The sequence below is a fragment of the Molossus molossus genome, unplaced genomic scaffold (genome assembly GCF_014108415.1).
Source record: "Molossus molossus isolate mMolMol1 unplaced genomic scaffold, mMolMol1.p scaffold_m16_p_1, whole genome shotgun sequence".
Classification (NCBI taxonomy): Eukaryota; Metazoa; Chordata; class Mammalia; order Chiroptera; family Molossidae; genus Molossus; species Molossus molossus.
In genome coordinates, this window is record NW_023425344.1 from 243216954 (window position 1) to 243230087 (window position 13134).

Here is a 13134-nt window from a genome sequence, read left to right on the forward strand (position 1 = left end):
ATACTCCATCTTGCCAAGGGAAAAGATTCTAGATCTTAATTAAACCCTCGTTTTGTCTGGATTTTTCTGATACCCTTCCAACAGGGGAAGGGAGCACTGCCTCCTTACTGCCAGGGAGAAGTGAAAGTCCAGGTTCCCACTCAGCCTTCTCTGACATCCAAGCTGGGATGCTCCCCATTACTGCTGGTAGCGGGGGGAGTTCCAGCAGCCCAGGAGGCATCCACAGATACCTTTCTGTCTGCGAGGGGCAGGAAGGTAGGAGTACTTAGAATCCATCCCTCCTTCTCCATACTCACTGAAACTACTTTAATTCAAGAATTTTCCATTTCTTGTATGGTCTGGGACACTTCATATATAACTGGGCTCCCCTTGCCCTGGCTGGTTTGGCTCAGCGGTTAGAGCGTCGGCCTGAAGTCCAGAGAGACCTGGGTTGGGTTCCCGCTAAGGGCACGAACCTCGGTTGCAGTTTGTCCCCGGCCTTGGTTGGGTCGTGTGGGTGGCACCACTTGATGTGTTCCTTTCACGTCGATGTTTCTCGCTCTCTCTCTCTCCCACTCTATCTGAACAAAAAATGTCCTCGGGTGAGGATAAAAAATAAATAAATAACTGGGCTCCCCTACTTCAGTATCACCTCTCTGCAATCCTTCCCCACAATGCTTCCAGAGTTATCTTTTAAAGGCAAATCCAGTTATCACATTCCCCTACTTAAAATCTTTTCATGAATCCCTTTACCTCCAGAATAAAACCCAAAACAATGAAAGGCCTGCAGGATTTGTTCATACCAAATTCCAGCACCAGCTCACTCCACTCTAGACCCCTGCACTGCAGCCACAGCAAACTGCTTACCCAGGAACTCGCCCTTCAGAGCTCCGGCCCTGAGGCAAAAAGAGAACAAGAGAAAAAAGACTGAAATAACTTTTCCTCCCCCTCAACAATCTCTTGTGTCCTTCCTACTAAGTCCACCCAGAAGCAGAAACCACAGGGCAACAGAGCCTGGGTGAAACACTGCCTGGGAATCAGTCCCCAGGGCACAGCAGGGCAGGGAAGTGCACAAACTGGATGTGGCTGGGGAGGGGCAGCCAAATGGAGAATAACCAGCATGTTGCAGCTACGGACCAAAAGTATTATCTCGCCAAATGCCATTCTTGTCCCCCCGGATCATGACATTTTCCCAACAAAATTCATCAATGTATGAATTCCAGTACCCTAAGTCTCAATTCAAAAAATATTAAGTGTGTTGTACAAAATTCCACTTTCATTTTATGGATAGTACCATTATTTTGCTCTCTGTGGTTTTAAAATTCTTCATAGTTCAAAATGGAATTAGGGATAAATGGAAAGGGACATCTGTAATACTTTCAACAATATAAATAAATAAATAAATAAATAAATAAATAAATAAAATAAAATCACAAGATTCTAAAAAAAAAAAAAGGAACTGGATAATTATACTCTTAATCAGCATCTGGTTGGTATAATACAGGTGGTTAAATACATGCATAACTATTTTCACTGACCAAAATATCTTTTCATCCCGTTTGCAAGAGCCATTTCTTTTTTTATATATATAAAATGTGTCTCTGTTTTTATTTATTTATTTATTTTTAATCCTCACCCAAGGACATTTTTGCATTCATCTTCAGATAGAGCAGGAGAGAGAACCATCAACGTGAGAGAGACACATTGATTGGCTGCCACCCACACAACCGCCAGGGACAAAGTGCAACCTAGGTATGTGCCCTTAGTGGGAACCGAACCTGGACCTCTCTGGTCTGCGGGCTGACCCTCTAACCGCTGAGCCAAACCAGCCAGGACGCAAGAGCCATTTCTTAGAACGTACAATATAGTGCATTTTCGAGAATAAAATAGATGTACTTTAAATAGTTTTGCATTTAAAAAATAACTTTCTTCTGATATGCTCCTTATGTTTTTGTTGTTGTTGTTTTGGTATGTGCCCCTAGCGGGAACCGAACCCAGGACTCTCTGGTCCTCAGGCTCAAGCTCCAATCGCTAAGCCAAACTGGCCAGGGTACTCCTTATGTTTTATAAAACTATTTACTTAAGTAGATACAATGACTGTATGAAATGAATTTTTTAGTACAATCTTGATCTCAAATGTCTGACTCAGTTTCCAAGATTTAATTAGGGAGATATAGATCAGATCTATTAAGCTAACTTTACAGGGACTGTATAGATATTTTATAGTATTAGACTTCTTTTTAAAAATATTTTTTCTTCTTCATTGATTTTAGAGAGAGAGGAAGGGAGAGAGAGAGAGATAGAAACATCAATTGGCCTCCTCCTGCATGTCCCCCACAGGGATTTGGCCCACAACCTGGGCATGTGCTCTGACCGGGAATCAAGCCGGCAACCTCTTGGTGCATGGGCCAACACTCAACCACTGAGCCACACCAGGCGGGCAAGTATGAGACTTCTAAGTGTGTGTATGGGTGTGTGTGCGTGTGTGTGTGTTACATAGGTAGCCTTGAAATTTTTGCTTGAACTTAACTTTTATTTATGAAATTATTTTGATCTGAAGTTGGATCAATGGAGAAATGATGATTAAGAATGAGAATAGGGTCCAGCTGGTGTGGCTCAGTGGTTGAGCATCGACCCATGAACCAAGAGGTCACCGGTTCGATTCCTGGTCAGGACACATGCCCAGGTTGTGGGCCTGATCCCCAGTGGGGAGTATGCAGGAGGCAGTCAATTGATGCTCTCTCTTATCAATGTTTCTATCTCTCTCTCCCTCTCACTTCCTCTCTCTCTCTATAATCAATAAAGGGAAAAGAAAAAAAAGAATGAGAATAGGACCTTCTTTCTATCAGTGACTAAATGGGAACACTGTTTTCTCTGAGAGGCAATTAAGGGTCAGTGTTACTCTCCCAGGCTCTAAGCAGGGTTGATTAAAACTGAGCCTGGACTTGCAAGATAAGTGTAGGAAAGGAGAGCATTTAAATATAGTTGAAGTTGAGGTATCTCAGCTAAGGTATCAAAGAAAGCAAAACCCGAAGCAGAGATTTGAGAGAGTATTTTGTTGAGGAGTGTGATCCCATGAAGAAAATAAAGGAAGAAGGGGTACAAGGCAGAGAAGGAGAAGCTAGTACAGGGAGGTGTTAGCAAACATGGCCACTGCCATGGGTGGATGATAGCTTGATCCACCCAACCATTAGTCTGGGGGTATAAAAGAGAGGCATTCGTCCATTGGTTTCCATGTCCCTTAGTCAAGTTTACCCCATGGAGTGTTAATTCCCCTGCATTTCTGGGTTATGCATTCATGGACATAGAGCAGGTTCTCATGGCATCCCTACACTATAGGCAGCCCTATACCACACTCTTCTGTTGTTCAAGAGGTAAGAACATTTCTCACCCAGTGATAATCTGAAAAATCTAGGCAATATTTGGATTGTCTTGACTTCTGTCCAGTACTAACATAACCATTGTGGTCAGGGGATAACATACAGAACTTTTGCATCATTTAAGTATAACCATATAATTCTCAAATACAAAATTAGAATATTTGGAATGACAAAAACTAAGTCACGACCAAAAATTTTAGGTCTGGTTTAAATATAGCTAAATAAATAGATTTGATACTTTCACGTTGACATCATCACTTGATCACCTATGCTACTCTTTTTTGTGTTAACAGGTGGAAAAAGAAATTCAGAATAATGAATGCATGAGTGCATTTTCACATGCAGAATATACTTATATTATTTCCTCTTTGCTTATAATCTGAAAAAATTATCTACCACAAAGCACTCCCTTGTCATCTGGACACCAGAGATATTAAGGTGAATACAATTCAGGTTTTGGGAGTAACCTGGTCATCTCTCATCTTCAGAATAATATCCGAACACTTTAGAATGACATTTTGGGGTTCCACTATCAGTTAGTGTTTATTAAACACTAACCAACTTCCAGACAATGTACTTGACATTGACTATACTGAAGAATAAGAGAAAGTTCTGCCTTCAAGGAGCTTCACAAGCTAGTAGAGGACTTAGGCATGTAAATAAATCATAGTGTACAGGTGATAGTATAAGTGATGAAAGGACACAGAAGTGTTATAAAAAAAAGGGGGGGGGTGACTACAATTGTCTGCGATGGGAGCTTTCAGAGAAGTTCTAACATAGTAGGTGATGCCTACACAGGATTTTATTTTATTTTTTATCCTCACCTGAGGACATTTTTGCATCTATCTCCAGATAGAATGGGAGGGAGAGAGGGAGGAAGAGAGAGAGAGGAACATTGATTCGAGAGACACATCTACTGGTTCCCACCCACACAACCCCAATGTGGCCAGGGGACAGACTGTAACCAAGGTACATGCCCTTAGTGGGAACCAAACCCGGGACTCTCCGGTCCACAGGCCGACACTCCAACCACTGAGCCAAACCGGCCAGGGCCCTGCATTGGATTTTAAAGGAAACAAGATGAAAAGGACATCCTAGACAGAGGCACAAGGCTTGGAGAAACAAAACAAAAACTGATGTTTGGGGAACTAGAAGCAGTCAATATTCCTGGAGTGTAAAATTCAAGGGGCAAGTAATAAATCATGAAGGTAAGCGCTGGCTGTTTTGGCCTATAACCTTCAGGTAAAATGGGGATTTGTTGAAGAGTTTCTAGGATATTCTGTATATCACTGTATATAGATACATATTTAAAAATACTTAAGCCCTGGCTGGTTTGGCTCAGCGGTTAGCGCGTCAGCCTGCGGTCCAGAGAGACCCGGGTTCGGTTCCCACTAAGGGTTGCAGTTTGTCCCCAGCCCTGGTTGGTTGTGCGGGTGGCAGCCACTCGATGTGTCCCTTTCACATTGATGTTTGTCTCTCTCTTTCTCCCTCCCACTCTATCTGAACAAATAAAGGGAAAAAATGTCCTCGGATGAGGATAAAAAATAAATAAATAAAATAAAAAATAAAAATACTTAATTCTAACAGCAAGGCATTACCTGGTTTGGAGTGAAGGAGAAGCACTTAAATAAGTAATTACCCAAATATTTAAGTAAAATAATGACTGCTATTTAACCTGCTTATACTATTATTCACTGGGCCACACACATAATATTTTTAAGACTAAGGTTAGGGTTATATATTTCTTTTAAAAATTTTTATTTATTGATTGACTTGAGAGAGAGAGATCAATCTGTCCCTGACTGGGTATCAAACCCGCAACACTTGGCATTTCGGGATAATGCTCTAACCAACTGAACTACCAGGCCAAGGCTATAGATTTATTACGACAGTTCAACATGAATAAAGGTCTTGGTTAGTTAATAAAAAATAATCAACATCACAGACTTTTGCTCCTTTTATTACAGATCCATATCAATGAGGTACAAACTGGGCTTCCAGCAGGAATGCTCATCACTACCGTAACTGTACTTTTAGGAGAGCTTGTATTTATCAAATTTTTATAGAAAGGAATGACAAACACATATGGAATCCATGTAAAAAGCTATCCGAGAGAAAGATCAAAGTACCTTCCTCTTTCTTTAAATAAAAAAATTTGAATAGCAATCTGCACAATGAAAAGAACAGAGAACCGCCCTGGCCGGTTTGGCTCAGCGGTAGAGCTTCGGCCTGCGGTCCTGAGAGACCCGGATTCGGTTTCCGCTAAGGGCATGTACCTCGGTTGCAGTTTGTCCCCGGCCCTGGATGGTTGTGCGGGTGGCAGCCACTCGATGTGTTCCTTTCACATCGATGTTTCTCTCTCTCTCCCTCTGTTCCTCTCTCTCCCTCCCACTCTACCTGAACAAAAAATGGAAAAATGTCCTCGGGTGAGGATTAAAAAAAGAAAAGAACAGAGAACCAATCACTGTAATTCCAACTGTGATTTTCATTCCCTGCAAGTATCTTAAATAATCCTCAAGTATGCTAACTGAATGACAGACTTACAGAATTTCCTTTCAATTCAATTTGTTCTTTGTAAATGTTTTTGCCACAGAAGAGTGCTAGTCGGTATTTTGTGAGGTCATTTTTATATTTAAAGAAATGAATTGTGGATGGTAGTGAGTTCTAAGCTCATAAAAGTTTGTTGTTGCTCCAGCTTTTATCTAAAATTACCTTCATTTTCTGGTTTGTTTATGATAACATTATATTAAGGATAAGATAAGAGAAAATGTAACTTTTTCCCAGGTATGACATACCAAATTAAATATTTACATAACTTATAAAAATAGTTTAGAACAAAAGTGGATGGTTGCTGGAACATTTTTCTGCTGAGTATTTTTTTCCCCACCTATTTTATTACATGGTGCTATGTAATAAAATGTTTATTAATGTCATGGAAATGCTAATGTATGGTCATATTGACATCTTGCCTTTATAGAGATAATGTAATGATTTGTGTTATCCTTACCATCATTGCTGCATAGCTATGGAATTTGAAAGCTAGAAGGGTCCTTAAAGGTCATCTCAGCAGGATTAGAAAACTGACGCCCAAAGAGGTTAAGTGTCTGATTCTAGGCCACCGAATTTAGTGACTGAACCACAAGTAGGGCTCAACTCTTTTGGTGCCATGCCCTTCCCCTCAAACAGATACCATCATCTTCACAGTCAAACATGGAGGTCATCTATGTAGATGGTGCATTCTGGAGTTGGGCAGTGCACAGTCCAGCAGCCTTGTCCTTGTTCTTTCCAGGGTTTTTAGATTAAAGCAGGCAAAACTATAAAAGGATAAATGCAAATGGATAAAGGTAAGTAACAGAGTAAGTATACTCTGCATAACATTGCATAATGAATTGGCTCCAATGCATATTTATAAGTTTATGTTATGTATGGAAGTGATGCTACAAGGGTTCAGGGGTCAAGCTTTATGTTTAGAACAGAGGAGGAATCAGTATCTTTTTTAATCTTTACAACCTTAGAAGTTATTACTGTTCCTATCTTATGGGTGAGGAAACTGAAGCAGGAGAGGTTAAGAAACTTGCAAATATCAAACAGCTACCAAGTGGCAGGACCTGGATTCACAACACCCACACCTTTGACGCTGACAATGTGTCGCAACCTTTTGTGATTTGCAACCCACATTATGCAACTCAATTAGGAATTTTCTTAAATTGTTTCACCATTTGAGCATAGCATATAATTAAGTGATTAAGTTTTTATTTACTACTGTGATAATTTTGTGTCAATTTGGCTAGGCTATAGTATCCAGTTGTTGAATCAAACAGTAATCTAGGTGTTACTGTGAGGATATTTTATAAATGTGATATTAAGTAGATTATCTTTAGTAATCTGGGTGGTCCTCATCCATTCAGTGGTAAAGCTTGAAGACTAAAACTGAGGTTTCTCTGGGGAGGAAGAAATTCTGTCTGTGGGTATCAGCTCCTGCCCAAGTTTCCAGCCTGCTGCTGACCTGCCCTATGTATTACAGACTTGCGTAGCCATACCCCAATATATGTGAGCAATTCCTCAAAATCTTCCTCTATACAAATGTATCCTACTGTTTGTTTCTCTGGCAGGACCCTGACTGATACAACTCAACTGTTACTTAAGATTATATTAAACAGTTTATTTAAACATAATTAATATTCCTTGTAACACACATATAATTTTAAATCCTTTTTATTTAATATATAATGTATGCTATTTAATTTACATTAGAAGTATAAGAAAATGTATGATTTTTTTTCCACAAATTATTTCAGGTTTGGTTGGGGGATCAAATAAGTAATAAAGTGAGTAAATTTAACAATGTCATACTGCGTGGAAGTGGACACAATTATTGCCATGTCCTCATACTTGAAATTATTGTATTTTACTTTTTTATAAAAAACAATTACTGTCTTTTATAAATTTATAAATTTCCAGTTTTGTTTGTAAATGATGGAACACTCAGGCTGCCCTTTTAAGCACTTCTTTGTATTTGACATGGTGGGGGAGGAAGGGCCCAACTTCTGATTTTAAAACTGACATTCCTATGTCCTGGGAAACCCCTCGGCCAGGGCAATGTCATCAGGGCCTCCTTCTGAACAGATGGTTAAAACTCAAACTACGTGTAAGTTTGACATGAAATTACTGGTAGTATTAAACACCTGAATCTGCCAGAAAGATAGACACAGCCACATGTGGCCACTGAACACTTGAAATGTGGCTAGAGGAACTGAATTTTAAACTTTACTTAATTTTAGTTAAGTTTTAAATGAAAAAACTGATAGTTGATTCATTTTGGAAACATTTTAAGTATGTTTAAGTAACCTGAGTATATGAACCTTTTTCAATGGTAAATTTAATGAAATCTAAATACAAATTGGGTATTTCCAGTAAAAATTTAGCATCCGAATAGAAACGTACACTAAAGGTAAAATACACACTGCATTTTAAACTTAGGACCAAAAAAAAAAAAAGGAATGTAAAATATCTAATTAACATTTTGAAGATACTGCATTCACTAAAATACACTATTTAAATAAATGTCAGCAGTTTCTTCATACTTTTTAAAAAAGTGTCTACTAGAAAATCTAAAATGACATATATGTCTCGCATTTTACTTCTGGTGGACAGCAATAATCTAGACAGCCTTGCAAATGGAAAAGCCCCTCAAATGGTGTCTATTATTTGCAGGAAAAGACTGAGAACATTATTTCTTGTGAAGACTCGCCGTGCTTAACATGTACTTTGAGCATTACCCGTCCTCATCATACAGTATCACATTTTGTTTTCATGAGCCCCTCGAGTTCCTTTGCAACATGGAGGGCTAGGAAATGATTTTCCTGATAAAGGATAAAGAAACGGAGGTAGCAGCTGAATTGCAAGGTGAGGTTTCAGACCAGTCACTTTCTGGACTTGGCCCCAGGACCAGAAATGGCAAATTGTCCCGTTTTTAGACTCGCCCACATCAGTGAGCACCCCACCGCAGCTCCCAAAGCAAGCGGCTGGCCGCTGGGCCAAGACCTGTGGCCTTTCCCGGAAGGTTTTCCATTTCTTCCCGAAGGAGATCCGCTTCAAGTCCGAGAGGCTCCGGTGCCCCCAGCACTCCGCGACCCAGGCTCCCAGCCCAGCCCCACAGGCGGCGCGCCGCAGGGCAGCCCCAGGCCGAAGTGGCTCCGAACAGGCCAGCGAGCCACCGGGAAAGCGGCGAGCCGACCTCGAGTCCACACAGGCGAGCCGAGGGCCGAGAAAACATGCCGAGCGCAGGCGGGCTCCACGCCCCTGCCGAATCCCCAGCGGGCTGATGACGAACACAGGGCGCGACGCACGCACACGCCGCCCCGCGCTCGCACGACGGAGCGTGCTGGGAGCGCGAGGGAGCCCCGGCCGTCACCGGCGCGACCAGCGTTCCCCCTCCTCCGCACCCTGTGCTCTCGCCACCTCGGCGCCCGCCTCCCGCCCGCGTCCGGGGCCTTCGACGCAACGAGGCTCCCGGCCTCGTTCCTGTCTCTTTAAATGGTGGGGTCAGCGGGCCGCCCCTGCAGCTGCTGCCTGGGTGGCCCCGCGCGCCGCTATTGAGGGGCGAACCAAGATGGCGGCGGCTTTGGCTCCGTGAGGAAGACGGAAGAGGCGGAGGCAGCGGCGGAGGAAAGAGACTTCCAATAGCCGGGAGCGCTCGGTTCCGGGGGGCTCTGGGAGTCTCCCGCGTAGTGGAAGCAGCTGCAGCAGGAGCAGGCGCCGGTGGGCGTGGGACGTTTGAAGCAGGAGAGCGGAGCGGAGCCACCGGCTGCGGTGGCAGGGCCAGGTATAAGGAAGGAAAACATGGCGGCGGCGGCCTGAGGAGGCGGAGGCAGCGGCGGCGGCGGCGCGGGAAGCGGCTTCGCGGACATCATGGTGGCGGCGGGAGTGGGGCAGTGACCGGCGCCCCGAGTTCCTACCGCGGCGGGGCGGGAGGCTGCGAAGCGCTGCGCGCCCCGCTCGGGGCGGCCGGGCCTGGACAATAGCGCCGAGGCACCGGAGGCGAGGAAAGGCGGGGGCCCAGAGCTCTGCCCGGGAGCGGGCCATGCGGGCGGCAGCGCGGCCCCGCGGCGCCCAGAGGCGGCAGTGAAGCCGGGAGCCCTCCGCTTGCGGGCGCCCTTCCGCCTCGGCTCCCGCCTCTCCCCGTGCCCCTTCCTGGACGACTCCGGCGGGGCCTCTCCCCGGCCCCCGGCGGCACGATGACCGACACTCGGCGGCGGGTGAAGGTTTACACGCTCAACGAGGACCGGCAGTGGGACGACCGGGGCACCGGGCATGTGTCGTCCGGCTACGTGGAGCGGCTGAAGGGCATGTCCCTGCTTGTCAGGGCCGAGAGCGACGGTGAGTGAGCGCTTCGTGGCGGGACCCTCGCCTCCCACGGCCCCGGGCCACCTCCCCCGTTCCTTTGGGCCACTGGTCCTGCTACTAGGAGGCCGAGGGGCGACTGCCGCCTCGGGGGAGGGCGGGCCAGCGCTCGACCGGTTTTCTTTCCCCGAATGCCTGGTGGCACCGGCGGGCACGAGGGGAGCCGGGCCCGTCCGGGCTGTGCCGCCGGCGAGTGTGCAGAGGTCGGAGACGTGGGATCCCGAGTCCCGACTGTGTTGTTTGGCGCGGCAGTGACCTTGAGAAAGGCACTGATTAATCCGATCTGCCTCCTTAGTTCACCCATCTGTAAAGCAGGCATGCAACTTTTTTCGGAGCTAAGAAAGTTCTTAGCTGTTTCCCTCTTTGGGGAACATTGCGCTCTTTTTCTTTTTTTTAAACATTTCTGCCACATCTTTCTGATCCTGTTGCACATGGGCAACACTGGTTCTTGGTTCTGGCAACTCTGCACTCGGTAGAGAAAAAAGTGCTTCTTAGCTGTGAGGAGATAGATCTGTGTTCCTCAGTGTTAGTTTTCTTTTTCATTAGTAATGCAGAATTTTGTGTGCAGTTTCACCGCGTAAACGTCTTGCAAGTTTGGAATCATTCTGTGCCAGCTTCTTGGATTGCTTAACGGTATATTCATTATTTGGTTTAGTTAACAGGTGGGGAAAAGTTGGCAGATAATCTTGAACACCGTTCGAATCTGCCCTGGTGCCTATGCTTCAAATATTTGGAAACAGTCCTCATGGTTCAAAGACCAAGTTTTTAAAATAAACATTTCACATTTTTAAAGACTTAACTTTCTTATGATTGCCATTTCCATCCCTGGCATACGGTGAATTTAACTTAAAGAAAATGTTCAAATCAGGTAAAACTATTTTCAAATTGTTTTTCCTGAATCTGAAAACCTGTCTTATTAATTGGTCTATAATTTTACAGTAGCTAACTATTTCGGTTTATTGTGATTGTAATGGCTCTGTATCTGAATTATTACAAATTCCCTTCAGATACTTTTTTTTTCTTTATACTGAATTTATCGAGGTGACGCTAGTTAAAATTATATAGGTTCCAAGTGCAAAAATTTTTATTGGACTCTTACCCAGAATTTCAATTCCATGAAAAACAAAGACTCCTCCTTGTGTAATTGAAGATTATAGGAACATTGATTTTCAGGTTTTTTTATTTTTTTAATCCTCACCCGAGGATATTTTTCCATTTTTTGTACAGATAGAGTGGGAGGGAGAGAGAGAGAGAAACATCGACATGAAGGGACACATCGAGTGGCTGCCACCCGCACGACCAACCAGGGCCGGGGACAAACTGCAACCGAGGTACATGCCCTCAGCGGGAACCGAACCCGGGTCTCTCCGGACCGCAGGCCAACGCTCTAACTGCTGAGCCAAACTGGCCAGGGCTGATTTTCAGTTTTAATTGAAAAATAGTAATTTGGAGTATATTGCCCACAGGTTAGCCTAATATGGCTACCCAAAATAAAACTGGAGGGAAATTTTTTTCTTTTGGAGACATTTAAAGGGTTTTGAGTGCATTGGGTATGTTTTTTTTTCCTGGGGCCTATTAAAATACAAGTTTGACTGTCAAGTGTTAGTGTACTTTTATATACTATTGACCTCTACATCTTGGGATGTTTGGAAAACTTTTTACATAGTAAGTTGGAAGCCATGGACTTTGTAGGTTCAATTAACTTTTGCCATCAAAGTCTCTGTAGTCTCATAATTGTTTTTTTACAAGGTGAGAGAGAGAGAGAGATATCTATGTGGAATAGAAATATCCATCCGCTGCCTCTTGCACCCCCCTAATGGAGATCCAGGCATGTGCCCTGAGTGGGAATTGAACCGGGAACTCTCAGTCCATAGGACAACCCAGTGCACTGAGCCACACTGGCCAGGCTGCGGTCTCATCATTTAAGGCAAAACCTTACTTCACATTATGTGTTTAATTGGACTTATTATACAAAGTCTTTTGTTTAAAGTTTTGTTGTTGTTGTTGTTGGTAATCCTCACTGAGGATATTATTTCCATTGATTTTCTTAGAGTGGAAAGGAGGGAGGGGGAGAGAGCATCAGTGTGAGAGAGACACATCGATTGGCTGCCTCCTGCACTACCCAACCACAGGGAATCGAATCTGCAACCCAAGTATGTGCCCTTGACCGGAATCAAACCTGAGACCCTTCGGTCTGTGGGCCGATGCTCTAACCACTAACCCAAACCAGCCAAATCTGTTTCAGGTATTTTTCAGCATTAAATCTCAGTGTCATACTGTCATGGGGAATCATACTCTTTTACCGTAATAATACAGGAATCTGTTTTTTCTTGTTTGTTTGGTATCACTTTAGAAATAGCTCCTAACTTCCCTCCCTTCCTTTGTAAGGGTTGGGCCCTACAGTAAGGCAGGTTGAATGGCTGAAACAAAATAAATTTGATTTGTCTCTAGTAGGGAAAGAGAGATGATAACTGATGTGTCCTTGTTAAGTTTACATTGTAAGGAAAACTAAATCCAAAGCGTGGGCTTAGAAAATTCTAAAATAGTTGTGAAATATTGTTGTAAATAATCTTTAGTTTGATGAATAATGTTTCTTCTAACAGGAAAACTGCGAATGAGAATAATAAAAAATTTGGGGGTGCCTACTACGTGCCAAAAAGACTCTATTCTTTTTGTTGTTTTTTTTTAATCCTCACCCGAGGATATTTTTTTTCATTGATTTAAAAAAAAAATCTTTTTTTGTTTGTTTTGTTGATTTTAGAGAGAGGAAGGGAGAGTGATAGGAGACAGAAACGGCAATGAGAGAGAACAAAGATGGACCGCCTCCTGCACGCCCCCTAGTGGGGATTGGGCCCACAACCGGGGCATGTGC

The 13134-nt window shown here is 43.6% G+C and overlaps 1 protein-coding gene across 5 annotated transcripts in view; it reads left to right on the plus strand.

The window, feature by feature from the left end:
* Positions 1 to 9289: 9289 nt before the first annotated feature.
* PPP4R3A (protein phosphatase 4 regulatory subunit 3A) overlaps positions 9290 to 13134 on the plus strand; it is a 48350-nt gene continuing 44505 nt past the window's right edge. For 2 of the 5 annotated variants that reach the window (XM_036259018.1, XM_036259026.1), the window contains exon 1: positions 10050 to 10238. In XM_036259018.1, the coding sequence (XP_036114911.1) occupies positions 10097 to 10238 (142 nt within the window). In that variant the 5' untranslated portion in view covers positions 10050 to 10096. Of the gene's footprint in view, positions 10239 to 13134 lie in introns of all 5 variants that reach the window. The other 3 variants (XM_036259007.1, XM_036258999.1, XM_036259039.1) reach the window with 3 other exon arrangements.